At 39.9% G+C, this 16410-nt stretch overlaps 2 protein-coding genes across 3 annotated transcripts in view; one reads left to right on the plus strand and one right to left on the minus strand.

Moving 5' to 3' along the window:
• The first annotated feature begins 1038 nt into the window (after positions 1-1038).
• wash1 (WAS protein family homolog 1) lies at positions 1039-14449 on the plus strand. Of its 2 annotated transcripts, none has more exons than XM_033968692.2 (11): positions 1039-1172; positions 1685-1825; positions 2195-2306; positions 2442-2588; positions 5027-5163; positions 5799-5934; positions 6537-6732; positions 8421-8582; positions 9355-9513; positions 10716-10787; positions 13562-14449. In XM_033968692.2, the coding sequence occupies exons 1-11, from the start codon at positions 1165-1167 to the stop codon at positions 13705-13707; spliced, it is 1416 nt and encodes a 471-aa protein (XP_033824583.1). In that variant the 5' UTR covers positions 1039-1164; the 3' UTR covers positions 13708-14449. The 2 variants fall into 2 exon arrangements, with proteins under 2 accessions (XP_033824583.1, XP_033824584.1); XM_033968693.2 differs by having other exon boundaries at positions 1080-1172; positions 10719-10787; positions 13562-13773.
• Positions 14450-14864: 415 nt separating this feature from the next.
• The window catches only part of ddx11 (DEAD/H (Asp-Glu-Ala-Asp/His) box helicase 11), a 25185-nt gene continuing 23639 nt past the window's right edge, over positions 14865-16410 (minus strand). Inside the window, exons 26-27 of the mRNA XM_033968394.2 lie at positions 15514-15668; positions 14865-14941 (exon numbers count right to left, since the gene is read on the minus strand). Of these exons, the coding sequence (XP_033824285.1) occupies positions 14903-14941; positions 15514-15668 (194 nt within the window). The 3' untranslated portion in view covers positions 14865-14902. The remainder of the gene's footprint in view (positions 14942-15513; positions 15669-16410) is intronic.

Here is a 16410-nt window from a genome sequence, read left to right on the forward strand (position 1 = left end):
AGAGGAGACGCGGGGTGAGGTGGTGGGATGTCCTCCGGTGCTTCTCTGCGGTGCTGCTCGGTCGGTTGTGGATGATGAAGGAGCCGATGCCCTCCGTTCCTTCCCGCCCAGCCTCTCTCTCTCACTGCGCTGAACGATGCTGAGGAGCGGAGCCCGATCCAGATGTGACCGGGGGGAGGAGGGAGGTACGGGGAAGGAGGAGGAGGCAAGCCACGGGGAGAGGCATGTTGAATGCAACAGCGCGCCCTACTGAAGACTCTGTAGTCAAATTATCTGAACATAATAATACTAATACTGATACTACTACTACTACTACCACTACTACCACTAATAATAATGGTAGTAGTAGTAGTAGTAGTAGTAATAAATATTATAATAATAATAATTATTATTAATTATAATAATAATAATAATAATAATAATAATAATAATAATAATAATAATAATAATAATAAAAGTGTGCGCACAAAAATGCCTTCAGACCATCTTTGATTTAACCTGGTTTGCCTAAAACAAGACATGACAGCTAGACAGCTACAAGCAGCAATTTCAAAATGGTTATAACTGTAAGTACTAAAATCAACACACACACACACACATATATGTATATGAGTATTTTGTAAGCACTCAAACGTGTGTGTATGTGTGTGTGTGTATGTATATATATATATATATATATATATATATATATATATATATATATATATATATATATATATATATATATATATATATATATATATATATATATATATATATATATAAACAAACATTCATACGCAAAAATTAGAGTTTGCAAATGAAAGCTAATGTCCACAGGTCAGAGGCGTCACTGGAATACGTTCAGGAAAGACAAAAAAGTTATGCATTATACATTTTTTGTTTATATATTTAACCAAAACTGACAGCAAAAATGTGGAAATCGACATTTCTGACGTTACGCAGGAGTACAATGCCGTTTTACACGATATTTACGGCATGAAGGAATAACAAACAAAAAACACGAGTATTTTGTAAGCACTTAAACGCATCCGACCTGGTCACGTGTCGGGTGAACGCGGAAGTCAGCGCCGATGTTTTCACAGCTTCGTTGATAGCAAAGAAACGGGCCTTGTGTTTCCCAAACTAAGCTGTTTAAATTGTCAACATACTTGAGTCCTCTACATGGTCAGGTACGTTTCTATTTGAGTCGTTTGAACATGACACTTTTATCTACAGTCTACAAGTGGCGACGATTAACGTTTTGGACGATTGTGAAATAGAATTGGATAAAACATAAAAGGGATAGCAGTGTTCTCACATTTTGTGTCATCATAGGTTGTTGGCGTAATTACTTGTAAATGTTCTTCCCTTCTTACTTTCCAGTATTGTAAGAAGTATTAATGTTTACAGGACGCGAGTCATGTGACGATCAGATGCTGATGGGAGATAGACTGTGCAGTGTGTGACTCCAGCATCTGCTCCTCTGCGATCACTACAGTGTGTCTGTACTGTGCCTGTTTTAATGTATAAATGTACAGTGTTCACTGCGTTTTACAGAATACACATTTAATACACACTGTGTGATTCTGTATGTGATCCATTTGGTGAAATGGAGCAGGAGCCTCTCTGAGCTCTCTACCCGTCTCTTGTTTTTTTTCTAAATAAATGTATCTTGTAGTAAATGCATGAACTTCTGTTTCAGGATGAGTGAAAAGCGCTCCCTGGAGGGCCAGGTGTACTCTGTACCACTTATCCAGCCAGACGTGAGAAGAGAGGAAGCCATACTGCAGATAGCAGATGCATTAGTATACCTGGAGACCATATCCACAGACATTTTTCAAAGGTACCATTAGTTATCATAGTATTTACAAAATGCTTAACTACATTTAAGTAACAGCACAGACAGATTCTCAGTTGCTTGTTTGTCTATGTGCTGCCTGACAGGACACAAACATGTAGATGTATGGATAGATTAGACTAAATTGCACAGCAACATAATTGCCAGTCCTGCCTCACAGTAAGAAAGTTCAATTCTTGGACCAGACGTGCCCTTTCTGTGTGGCGCTTACACCCCTGTCTCCCTATGTCTGCATCTCTGTATTTTTCCCTTCTTTTAAAAACAACAGGTTCTGCTAGGGGCAAATAACTCCCCTCTAAACAAACAATAGACATGCCCATCAACATTCTGTTTAAACATGTCTCCTCTCTGCAGAGTGTCTGAAAGTGTAGAGAAGAACAGGCAGCAGCTGCAGAGCGTCACGGACCGCATCGGACTGGCCCAGGCCCGAGTTGACAAGATCAAAGGCAGTAAGAAGGCCACCAAGGTACAGCTTTACACGCTGCACTACTACACCTGCACACTACACCTGTGCACCATGCCTGCGCAGTGTCTGTTGGCTCTGCACACTGCACGACACCTATAGAGACTGACAGCTTTGTTCAATTTTACCTTGTTTTAGGTGTTCTCCAGTGCCAAATACCCCGCTCCAGATCGACTGGCCGATTACTCCTCCATCTTCAGTGGAGCGACAGACCCCTCCTCACAGCCTTGCCCACGACACCGGATACAATCCAAGATCAGACCGTTTGATGAGAAAGCCCTCCAAGTACGTTTTAAATCACAATATTTGGTAAAGACATTCATAAATCATAGTATGACAAGCGTTTTTAGCATATGATTGCCAGACCTTCCATTACAGCACATTGCACGGTAACTAGGATGACTGAGCTAATGGTATTTTGCAGCTCTGTTTTCTGGTCATTGTCTGTCTTCATAATGTCCTAGGATCAATCAATAATGCCAAGAAATTATGTTCAATGACATGTCCTGCTTCCAGGAGTAATTACTGTTTAATTACCATAATTACATTAAGAGATTGTGCTGGAAAGTGCTTCCATATATTTTTATTATATTAATAATTATAAATATATTTTTTTACAACCTGTATGATTACGTAATACATTAATGTTTATGTTTAAAATTGAGGTCGAGAGTGTAGGTTTGTTGTCCTATTTTATGTTTTCTGTGTAATCCCTCAGTCAGTCATTCAGGTCTGATCCATAGCAAAGAAAAATAAAATCAAATCTGTCAACTGGACATAAAATTGTAGGAGTGAAGATGTTTTGCTGCTCAACCAAGGTGGTTCTTCAGTTCTGGTCAGATTACTGGTGGAAACCGCCTTATATCTATCTGAAGGGAGAAGCTAGCTATACTGAAACTCAAACCACCTCTTGTTTACAGTTTCTGTTTATAGGCTAGATCTATTGTGCTACCCTACCCTGTACTGTGCTTGAGTCCTACTTAACATAGTCCTGGCTCTGAGGATGGAGTTATAGATAGGTAATAGATGATGTCTGAGGCCTCCAGTCATGTTCAAGGAAGGATTGTCTGTCCTAACAAAAATTGCTTCTTTGACTCCACTCTCAAACTGTTTTTTTTCTTTGGCTAAGACCTGTACCTCACCTTCTTAAAAAGTAGTGAAGATACCAACACTGTCGCAAGAGCTCCTCGGGACCCCAGTCTGCCATATATCTCCTCCTCAAAGCCACTAACCACTCCTTTGAAAATGGAGAGATACAGATCTTAGCCAAAGAAAATAAATGGTTTGAGAGGGAAGTCAAGGAAGCAGTTTTTGTTAGGAAAGACATTCCATTCTGGAACAGGAATGGAGGCCTCAGACATCATCTATCCCCTATCTATAACTCTATCCACACACTCAAAGCAAAACAAAGAAAATAACAGGGCTAGCCAGGATGCTAATAGGTGTGAAATCACTCATTAGGGGCTTGAATGACTATGCTAAGTAGGACTCAGACACAGTGCACGCTTAGGGTAGCACAATAGACCTAGCCTACAAACAGAAACTGTAAATAATAGGTGTATTAGTTTCAGTGTAGTTAGCTCCTCCCTTCAGATAAATATAAGGCAGTGTTCACCAGCAATCTGATCAGAACTGAAGAAGATGAGCAGTGAAACATCTTCAGTTCTACAAGTTTTTGTCCAATTGACAGATTTAATTTTTCTTTGCTGTCCTGGTTTATGGTTAATATCTCTGTAGTTAATGGGTCTCTTCACATGAAACAAAAACTGGCACAAGGTTCAACATCTTCTTTGTTAGTATAAATAAACAAAAGTGAAATTCTGTTTTCACAATAGCTTCAGAAAGTGGTGCCATCATTCAGCCATATAGATGTCATTGTTGTCAGTTGAAAGGGCTTTAAGCCATAAGACTAATATGACAAATTTGTGAAGCCAATCCCAAACAAATAATGATATGGTTCAACATTTGTTAATTATAAGTTTGGATATTTCTTTCAAAAACAGTGAATCTCCCATAGTTACAGTATATAGACCCCTGCTCTCCATCTGATCAAATAAAATCTTAATAGGTCTTCTGATGGCATTCCTTTACCTCACACTTTGGTCCCTACATCACTTACTGTTCGTTTTACCTTCACTATTTGATCAAACCTGGGAGAGGCTTGTACATTTCCCTGTGTACATATATTCTAAAACACAAGACAAACAAGTCAATTTTTTCCTCAGGCACAGAAATGCATTATTCACCACTCCCAGACACGCTCTTCCCGACTATCAAATATTTTCTCTGTGTTACGAGAGCACTTTGGTGGCATTTTGGCCGTGCCTTCTTCAACATTTGCTGACATTTTTCTCTTCTTCCTCTCTCTTTATCTCTTTTCTCTCTGTCTCTCTCGATCTCTTTATCTCTTTCTCTCCCTCTCTCTCCCCCTCTCTCCCTCATCTTTCTGTCCTTCTCATACATACACACATCTTTCTCTCTTGGTTCCCTTGTCTCTCTCTCTGACTCACACACACATACACACACACCCACAAACCCCCACACTCACACACACACACACACACTTACACATTTCTCTCATCTCCCTTGTCTCACTCTCTCTGTCTCTGTATCTCCCTCTTTTTGTCTCTCCCTCTCTCTCGCTCATCTCCACTCCCACCTCCCTCTCTACCCCTCTTTCCCCATCTCCCCTCTCTCCCTCTCTCTTCTCCCCTCTCTCCCAGGAGAGGCTCATGTATTTCCCTGTGTGTGTGAACAATAAGAAGAGGTCTGAGGATGAGACAGAGGAAGGCCTGGGCAGTCTGCCACGCAACATCTCTTCTGTCAGCTCGCTCCTGCTCTTCAACACCACCGAGAACTTGTGAGCGAAACAGCACACTAATCACATCTTTTTTTTTTGTTTCTCTCATGCCTCTTTCATTCCCTTTGTCCCTCTCTATATCTCTTTTTTTTTTGTTACATGTTGCTAGACTCTGGTCTATCTCTTACCCCTCTCTGTATGTCTTCATCCGCCTCGAGGGAGGGGGAGAGACTAACATATATATATATATGTATATATATATATATATATATATATATATATATATATATATATATATATATAATTAGTCTCTCCCCCTCCCTCGCTTGCTTTCTCCATCTCCCCATTCTCCTTTCATCTTCCCTTTCTTTCCTTGTGTTGTAGGTACAAGTGTGTTGATGGTCCCACTGGTCTCTCTCTCTCTCCCTCTATCTCTCATTCTGTCTCTATTTTTCTTCCTTTGTGTTGCAGATATAATAAGTAAGTTTTGCTGGATCCTCTAGCCTATCTCTCACCAGGCTCACTCTTCTGTCACCCTCCTTCCATCTCTCTTCATCTCACCTTTCTTCCTAGTATATTGCAGGTATAAGAAGTGCATGTTGCTGGACCCTCTGGTCTATTTCTCACCTCTTTTTCTCTCTGTCTCTTCTCTCTGTCTCTTTTTCATCACTCCCTTCTTTCTCTGTGTTTTGCAGATATAAGAAGTACGTTCTGCTGGACCCTCTAGCTGGAGCGGTGACAAAGACACACACAGCTCTGGAGACGGAGAAAGAGGAGAAGCCATTTGACGCTCCTCTGTCCATCACCAAACGAGAGCAGCTCGAGCGGCAGGTGCGTGAGACCTCTGCTCCTGCCAGTGGAGTGATAGAAAAGGACGCATTTTGGTCCATTCTCTGTCACTGCCTCTAGGGACCTAAAACAGAGATGAAATATCCCATATCAAATTACCTTTGTTACTTCAATTCTATATTATTCTAAAGAGAGGGTATTTTACTTCTATGGAGTATTAACTTTTTGAAAATGCTATATTCGCTAGAAATAACGTATTAACGTTATTTCTAAGTTTCACTTTCATTTTTAATGTTCTGAGTCTCCCTTTCCTTTACTTTCCGCACAAAGTCACCCCCCATCTCACATCGCATCAGGTTTGTCAAGTTGTTCTGTACAGTTATGTATCATGTTTTTGCATATTTATGGAGGGAGAGATCACTTAAATACTCAAAGAAATGCATGGATGACATCTTAAACCTCTTCAGGCATGTTTTTGATGAGGGAACATTATAACATGGTAGCAAGCTCCAAAAAACAGTTTTGCACACTATTAATACAATATTTTTAAAGGAGGGATTCATTAAAAATGTTGTATTAATAGTGTGCTATCATTTTACCTGTTTCCAGTATTTATCACCTGGGTTCCTGCTGTCTGTCCCCAGGCTGCAGAGAGCTACTTCTATGTGCCAAACCTGGGCCAGGTGCCAGAGCTGGTGGTGCCTATGTACCTGCCCGACCTGCCTGGCATTGCAGATGACTTGTCCTACAGCGCAGACCTGGGCCCTGGCTTCGCTCCATCTGGAAACACCCACAACATCCCAGAGCTGCCCTCCTTCTCTGTGGACTCCGACCTTCCTGGTACAGAGCAGTCTGACTATTGATACTATTGATACATAGTAGCTGATGTCATTCCCTGGGTGTGTGAAGCTAACTGTAGATATTGTCTGAAGCTCTGTTCCTCAACTTCAATCTGAGCTTTATATTAACACAATCTGACCATAAAGAACTGAATTAGATTGAACTACAACATGCAAGCTGATTTTTACTGTTAAACAAGTCTCACTCACTCATAAAATTACAATCACATGCTAGATAGCATTAGCAGCAACAGTTTTTAAGTTGGCCACTCTCACCTTTTTGTTAAAAAAAAAAAACAATACCTAAACAGGACCATGGACGCTTATTTTGATCACAGGGTCCTGAAAATGTGTTGTTTTGTATTTTTTTGTATTTCTTGAGTTTTCAAACAATCTTTATTTTTTTGGCAGTGTTTGCTAATATGTGCTTTGTGTCTCCATGGTAACTGCTGAACATTCCACCACTGAGATACATGTAGAACACCCCCAGCGTGATGTCACTGCAAAGTATCAATAGTCAACAACAACAATCGACACTAAAGCTAGTATCAAAACTAGATACTCATTTGATGACGTGTCAATACTAATAAAATCACATTTACAGGACAGAAATGAACTTCTTAATAGGTTTAGAATGGTCTTAAGCTGTATCAGAACAAGTATAAGACCACATAGACGTGTGTTGTATTGTAGTTGCTCTCAGAGGTTTAAACTTGGATATGGGTATTATGTAATCCCCAAGTTCAACATCGGATACCTGTTCCAGTTGTCAAGTCAGAAAAACAATGACCAGGCTATTACAGTAAAGATTCAATAAAGTAATAGTAAATACTAGGAAAGTGCTCAAATGAGCCAAAATGAGGATCCAATTAAGTTACTGTAGTAACTCGGACAATATACCTGTATTAATAGTTAATAAAGAAATGTTTGAGAGTGAATGACATTAGCACCGTGTACGTGTTAGCAACATTAGCATAATAGAGATAATAACATTTTTATAACAATAGAGGCTCAAACGCTGCGCAGGAACAGGTTCACAAAAGTGCGTGGACAGGAGGGAGGATCTTAAGACAAAACAACACAAGTATGGTCAATATTTTAACTGCATCTAATTGAATCCAGACGAGAGACACAGCCATGTTGGATTTTCAACACGGACTAGTAGAAAGTAGATTAGAAATTGAGTAGAGTAGAAATTTGAGATCGTGGCGCATTCCAGTTGTCACATACAAGTCAGAACGTGGAAAATCCGACCTCCGAGGACGACAGGAACACACCACAGTATACACCCATGAAACACTATGGAACTTTCTTGGATGACTGAGGGATTACACAGATATAAGGCCACGTGGTAATATATATATATTTAATGTTGAAAATGAAAATTGTCTATTGTCTATAGAAAGTGTTTTTTTTAATATCATCATGGTATCAGAATCTGTATGAAGTATCAAGTCTATTCCTTAGTTTTGAAATTGAGTTTGAAATTTTAGCATCGTGACAACACTAGATTTACCTCAATCCACCAAACGCAGTCCTATGTGCATTTATATATGGTGTCTTGCCCAAGGACATAACAACAGTATGTTATGATGGTAGTGAAGATCAGTGCATTTGCTCAGGACAAATTTGCCACTTGTTAGAAGTGATCTTGATTACTGAGATAACCTTGAGACTTTTGTATTTCAGATTTTTCGCTGCAGCCGAGCGTCCCTCCCCCTCCTCCCCCTCCTCCTCCTGAGCCTGCCTCCACTCCTGTTGTTCCTGTTGGGGCCCCGCCCCCTCCTCCCCCTCCCCCACCACCTCCACCTGCAGACACACCCACAGAAACCTCACGCTCGCCCCCCTCAGGTAAAAAAAATTGCTTACGTGTTTATAAATAACTTTTTTTTAAAATTTTTTTATTAGATACGAGTTGATCTGATTAAATATTGAATTAGCTACTCAAACCTATTAGTTGAAATGATCAGATATGGTTTGTTGCTGATTTTAAAACCACACAGGAGCATTTCTTGATTACAATGGCAGAGAAGAGAGTTGTTCATATATAGTTAAACTATAGTAACGATTTATGTTCAGTAGTAGTCAATAGATTCCTCAGCAAATGCTAAATATGTATCTAAATATGGTTTAATGTGTACACATTCATAATGGTTATGTGCTTAGCAAATTAGGGTTTCTTCTACATGCAATCCTCAAGGGTTACGGTTAGTACATGTCACTTTATTAAACTGTTGTCAATGGTTTTGCAGTGTCATCTTTAAGTAAGTGCAGCACTGGGTACATTTACAATCAGATCACTAGAATAATCATATTTGTTATGTATATATAGCACAAAAATGGATTTTAGAGAAACTGTTTTATGTGGAAGACAATCTACAGTGCATTTTAAAATAACTCTTTAACAAAATGTTTTATATTTTCTTTATTTTTTGTCTTTGCCACATAAGACATAATATATATAAAATTGCCCATAATATTCCTTGTCACAATCTGCGCAGATGTGCACAGTCTGAAAGAAATCTGGTGACTTTTCAATAATCTGATAAATCCAGAAATCAAATGATCAGATTTTGGGTGTTTGTGTTATATGTGAAGTCTTCTCCCTCCCGATCCTGTGCAGGCCCAGTATCCGGTGCTCCATCTGAGGTGGTGCAGCCTTCTGATGGCCGGGCCAGTCTGCTAGAGTCCATAAGGAATGCTGGGGGCATTGGGAAGGCCAAACTCCGGAATGTGAAGGAGAGGAAGATGGAGAAGAAGAAGCAGAAGGAGCAGGAACAAGGTAGATATCCGTCTTTGTTGGGATTATGAATTTATGGGATTATGTTTAGTGTTTGGAATTGGATAACACAACATATTATTGTGTAGTGTTGGTTAAACTGAAATTCCCAATCCCATTTTGTAGCACATTTGTATTAAGCATAATAGCTAAAAGTGGGAGGTCTCATAAAAAATGGATATCGCAATTGTAGTTTTGGAGGACAACAAAATTACAATATTGACTACATCATCTATAAATAAAAATACTTTAAAAAATCACCGTAGAGACCGAAGCGTCTAGTGCAGGGGTCGGAAACCTTTAACACCCAAAGAGCCATTTTGACCCAGTTTTCATGGGGAAAAAAAACAAACACTGGAAGCCACAAATATTTTTTGACATCTAAAATGAAAATAACACTGTATATATTGCTTTTTTACCTTTATGCTTTGTATAAACACACTATAGTTGTTACTTATGCCGTCCCCTGGTCTAGCGCAATTTATCAAAGTGATATTTCTGCACTTTTGTTGTTGACTATATGGGTTTGAACCTTAAATCTTAAAACTTCATCTGAATATTGTTATGGGGATGATGCAAATTGTTTTCGCATTATCTCTATTAATTTTGGTCAAAATCCCACACTCCTTGTTTATTTATTTTTTTGAGTTGTATAGTGCATGTTAATGGTCAGACATGATATTATTTTATTATTATTGCCAAAGGCTAATTTCCATCCGTTGTCCCAAAGGGCTGGGGTCACAAAAGGGCCAAACTAAATAAAAAAATGCACACTCCACTCGTTGCAGTTTCCATTATTGCACCATCCAAAATAATGCACAATCCCTTCATTGCAGAGTCCCCATTATTTCAGAGTCTTTTTTTTTTTTCTCCTTTTGATTTGAATTTTGGAATATTGTTATTTATGTCAATGATTTTGCTGATTTTTGTAAACATTAAGCTATTCAGCACTGATTCATGTATTGTTCTATTGTCATATTATATAAGCATAATATACAAAAGTGACTGATACATTCTAGATCAAGTTTCCTCGTGCCCTAAAATCAGTGGACTAGTTGACTTGATGTATTCTGTTGAGTTGCACTGTGAATGACTCAGTCTGACAACCCGGCTCCAAAAATAGCTTTTTAAATAATTCTTCTCTCTCTCCTCATCTCCTTTCTTTCTTTCTCCTGCTCTTCCTTTCTCTTTTCTCCCTCTCTCAGCAGTCGGGTCGGCCATCACCGGTGGAGACTTCATGTCAGATCTCTTCAACAAGCTCGCCATGCGCAGGAAAGGTGCTCAGTTCATTTGGTTGACTATTATGTTTCATCAATTTAATATTTTAACTGATGAAAACTAAACAACTAGAATTAATGCAGGCTAAAACTATAATTAAATGTATACATATTTTTACTTGACTTAATATAAAATTAAATGAAAACAAGAAGCGATGATGTCAGACAGTATACAAAGTAATTCAAACCATGCATTCTTCCTGTGAGAGGGGTCGCTCCACAGATGACGTCTTACTTGACCAGATGGCATCACCTGCTTGTCTCCAAGGAAGTAGACAAATTTAATGTCATATGGTGAAATATTCCAGACAAATTCATCTTATGGGGGAAGTTGCTGAGGGTGCCACCATCCACATCTGGGTTGTATTATTTTGCATGGGGCTGCCGATATTGACGGCAAATATGTTCTATAGGACAACAGAGCCATTATAAAGCCTCCCAGAGCATTGGACCAGTGTTAACTTGGTGCACACGAACACTGAGATAAGTCCATCCATCCATTTTCTTCCGCTTATCCGAGGCCAGGTCGCGGGGGCAACAGTCTAGGCAGGGACTACCGGACTTTCATGACCCCAGACACGTCCTCCAGCTCCACCAGTGGGACCCCAAGGCGTTCCCTGACCCTGTCTCTCCCTCCAGCATGTACTGGGTCTTCCCCGGGGCCTCCTCCCGGTGGGATATGCCCGGAACAACTCCCTAGGGAGGCATCCAGTAGGCATCTTGAGCAGATGCTCGAGTCACCTCAGCTGGCTCCTCTCGACATGTAGGAGCAGCGGCTCTACTCCAAGCTCCTCCTGTGTGACCGAGCTCATCAACCTATCTCTAAGAGGGCACCCAGCCACCCTGCGGAGGAAACCCATCTCGGCTACTTGTATCCACGATCATGTCCTTTCTGTCATTACCCAGAGCTCATGACCATAGGTGAGGGTAGGAACGTAGATTGACCAGTAAATCGAGAGCTTTGTCTTTCGACTCAGCTCCTTCTTTATCATCATCACTGCAAACGCTGCACCGATCCGCCTGCCAATCTTACGCTCCGTCCTTCCCTCACTCGTGAACAAGACCCCGAGATACTTGAACTCCTCCACTTGAGGCAGGGACTCACCACCCACCTGGAGAGGGAAAGCCACATTTTTTCCGATCGAGAACCTTGGATTTGGAGGAGCTGATTCTCATCCCAGCTGCTTCACACTCAGCTGCAAACTGCCCCAGTGCCTGCTGCAGGTCCTGGCTCAATGAAGCCATTAGGACATCATCATCTGCAAACAGCAGAGATGAGATCCTGTGGTTCCCAAAACGGAAATACTGTCCATAAATATAATGAACAGAACCGGTGACAAAGGGCAGCCCTGGTGGAGTCCAACATGCACCGGGAACAGGTCTGACTTACTGCCGGCAATGCGAGCACAGCTCCTGCTCCTGCTCCAGCCCTTAGCAAAGGGCCCCAGACCCCATACTCCTGGAGCATCCCCAAAAGGACACCACGAGGGACATGGTCAAATGCCTTCTCCAGATCCACAAAACACATGAACTGGTTGGGCAAAGTCTCATGAACCCTTGAGGACCCGATGGAGAGTATAGAGCTGGTCCAGTGTTCCGTGACCAGGACAAAAACCACACTGCTCCTCCTGAATCCGAGGTTCAACTTTGTCGGATTCTCTCCAGCACCCTGGAATAGACCTTACCGAGAAGGCTGAGGAGTTTGATTCAATTGGATATAATTGGAACACACCCTCTGGTCCCCCTTCTTATACAGAGGGACCATCACCCTGGTCTGCCAATCCAGCAAAACTGTTCCCGACCGCCACTCAATGTTGTAGAGACGTGCCAGCCAAAACAGCCCCACAACATCCAGAGACTTAAGGTACCTGGGACGGATATCATCCACCCCCCAGAGCCTGCCAACCACATCAGTGACTTCAGCCAGGGTGATGGACGAGTCCACCCCCGGGTCCCCAGTCTCTGAGGACCTCCTCAATCCCACTTCTGAGGAGGAAGGAAAGTATTCCTTCCACTGTCCGACAACATCCCCAGTCAAGGTCAGCAGCTCTCCGCCCGCACTATAAACAGTGTTGGTGAAGTACTGCTTCCCCCTCCTGAGGTGTCAGACGGTTTGTCAGAATCTCATTGAGGCCGTACGATAGTCCTCGATGGTTTCCCTAAACTCCTCCCAACCCCGAATTTTGCTTCTGTGACCGCATGAGCCGCGGCACTCTTGGCCAGCCGGTACTCGTCAGCTGCCTGAGGAGTCCCACAAGCCAGCAAGGCTCGATAGGACGAGCCGTGCTCGATAGGTTCACCGGGGAGAACTCCAACACGTGGCAGCTGAGCTATGAGGAAATGAGCTAGCCCACTGAGGTGAGTTTTCCTACTAAAATGATATAAAGTAGGTTGATATGTGTAAAATTCTCAAATTCTCCATTGAAATGAATGGGATTCCCGCTTAACCAGAAGAGCCACTACAAAGAAAACGTGGCTTATTTTCATTTAGAGGCAAAACAGGGTGGGGCACAATAAGGTCAAGAGTATATCCATGGCGACAAGCAGATGGCAGACCCACCATCTAAAATTACATAGTGAACCTTTTAAATATATAGATTATACAGATTTACAATATCTTACTAAATAATTATTTTACTAGATCTAGGCTTCAAACTAAATTCTCAAAAGACCAAATAAAAATAAATTGCCAAAAGACCTTCTTAAACATCATACAAAACACTTTTATTATTTCTTCAGACCTTTACAGACTACAGTAAATTTTTGTTCTTCAGGCATCTCTGGAAAAGGCCCGGCTGGAGGAGAGGGAGGTGATGCCCCCGGTGGTAGCGGAGGTGCTTTTGCCCGAATGTCTGACGTGATCCCCCCACCCCCAGCCCCTCACACCACAACAGGTGACGATGAAGACTGGGAGGCATAGCACAACTGTAGAACTATGGACTGTCAATAACATGGACACTTTGCATACAGGATATTAACCATTTTTATTTTGTTCACAGAACCGTAATTATATAAATTAGATCTGTGTAAAAAAAGAAATACTGTATGCATTCAAAATATATATAACAATATAATTTATTAACATTTAAAACATGCAAAAATAACAATTTAACCTTTTTATTTCATAAAAATTAAAAGTCCTAAATTACACAAAATTGGAAAGTTTTGCTTTTCTTTGTCTATTTTTTATGTTTTGTACAGTTTGGATTGTCAATACAAAGGCTGTAATATCTGCTTGTGCACCGAGGAGTGAAGCAGATTCAATGCGGCTAAAATAGCTGTAACTTCAAAGTTGGGCAAATCCAGGTCTGAAATTATCAAAATGATTCTAGTGAAGGTCTATGGAGTGTAAAACATTTAAAAAGTATTTCCTGTATTACTACATGACATCACAAGGTGAACAGAGTATATTTAGTCTGAGAAGAACACAGCCTAAAGATGCGAGACATGTGTGGTGAATGAAACAAAACACAGGTATAGGTAACTCCAGGTGTGTCTGTGATGAGCATTACAATATAGATCAAAAATTGTGCAATATAGGCCCTTTAAAGATGCTAAGCTTACATTGAGATCTCGACTGTCCACATGACTTGAATGTAATGTATATAAAATAATTTTCCTTGCCTGACACTGCTTGAACAATAAACATTTATATTTGTGTGTAGTGTGTTGTGTTTTGAAAATTTGCAATGACTATGACAAACACGTTCTTAAAAGCCCTTATAAAGTTATTTTAGTACAGTAATAACAACCTGGACAAACCATGACTTGAATCATTACTTCCTGGCAGAGGTGGGTAGTATTTCAGTTGCATTTACTTGAGTAACTTTTTTAAAGAAATTGTATATCTTGCAGTAGTTTTTGGATGTCATACTTTTACTTTGGATTAGCATTAAATCACCTTCAAGCAATAAAAAGATGTTACTCTTTAAGTTACTCCTCCTTGAGTAGTCAGTAGCAGTTTTCCCAAACACTTTTTCACTCTTACTTAAGTAAAAAAGTAGAAGACCAAGAAATTACTGATTAACATCACTTCAAATAATATTACTAATGTTAATCTTACTTGAGTAAAATGTAGGGCTACTCTACCCACCTCTGGCCCTGACGACCTATAATCACATCTGCTGCTGTTGCCTCTTCTTCTCCACAAAGAACTGTAAAAAACATGAATGAATGTATGTATGTTATAGAGTACAGTTTAAAGTGCATGTGAAAGGTACTTCTTAAGATTTTACTACAAATTTGACCTTGTTCTGTCTAGTTTTTTTTTTCCAGGTGAAGTTTATTCTGCTTCCTGGTTGGACACTGCCAGCAGATAGGACAGTAGTAGTATTTCCTAACTGTACCCTGAAAACACCCATAATGCTAACAAGAACCAAAACTTGGGATCTATTTGTATTGGTCTATTGTGTAATTTAGACAACCCATTTATTTTGTTAAGTGAAGGTTTAAACTCCTTCCTTATGTGTAAATTGTCTCTGCCTATGACATCAAAATGGAAAATTCCATCTAAAATGCAGAGGGATTCTGTTTGAGAACTCATCGCTACTTCCTGCCTGCATTTTTGTACTTGTACTTCTCAACTACTTTTTTTTTTTTTTTTTTTTTTAAATAAACTGCCATTCAACTGATGTAAAACTATCTAACTCTAAGCCACCAAAGTAAGTCAGAATTAGAAAAACATGAAAACCTGTCATATGCACTTTAAACAGGGCTGGACTCTCACCTTTCTCAGAGCAGCAAATGCCGGGCCAAATGACGCGTGCGTGCAGGTGCGTTCCTTTATCCACGAGGGCAGCTTGGAAAGGGTGGCAGGGCGGGAGTAGCGCCTGTCACATAACACTATAGTGGAATAATCTCCACGGTGACGGATGGCTCTTCCTATAATGGAGAGATGCAGGGAGGTTTTGTATTTATGATGACATTTGAATAGACAGGAAAGAAAATGAAGTCCTTCAATTATGAGCAACAAAAGTGGTAAAAACTGATTCTTTTTAACATAAAACATGTTTTTTTTAAGAATCTTGAAGTGTATTTGCCTATTTAGGCGTCTTATTATGGAACTATTCCAACCAGTACACTCTTAACATTAGGTCAATGATGAAATTGTAAGTAGGAATATCACAATTATTGTGAGAAGAAAGAAACATGACTATTATTAGTCATGTTATTATATCATAATTATATTATTCACAATTTTTGACACCATGATCAGTGAACACAAAGACAGGTTAGACATCTGTGCTCATTTTACTAAACACACAACACAACCATATAGTACACTGGGCCAAAATTCCGCTAATGTACGCACAAATTATTATTTGACAAAGAGAAATATATAAAAACACATTTATATTGTTAAAATAATATTAAAGTATGAAAAAAAAGTTTCCTGTTTGTAAATTGTGCTTAACATTTGGATAGTGTGATCACTATGGGACTGTCTAAAATGGAACTCTACTTCCTGTAATTTTCAAAAAAAAATTTTCAACTTGTTTCTTGATTAGTATTTTATGTATGTATGTATGTATGTACGTACATATACACACACACATATATATATATATATATATATATATATACATATACACACACACATATATATATATATATATATATATAT

Source organism: Periophthalmus magnuspinnatus, chromosome 6 (assembly GCF_009829125.3).
Source record: "Periophthalmus magnuspinnatus isolate fPerMag1 chromosome 6, fPerMag1.2.pri, whole genome shotgun sequence".
Classification (NCBI taxonomy): domain Eukaryota; kingdom Metazoa; phylum Chordata; class Actinopteri; order Gobiiformes; family Gobiidae; genus Periophthalmus; species Periophthalmus magnuspinnatus.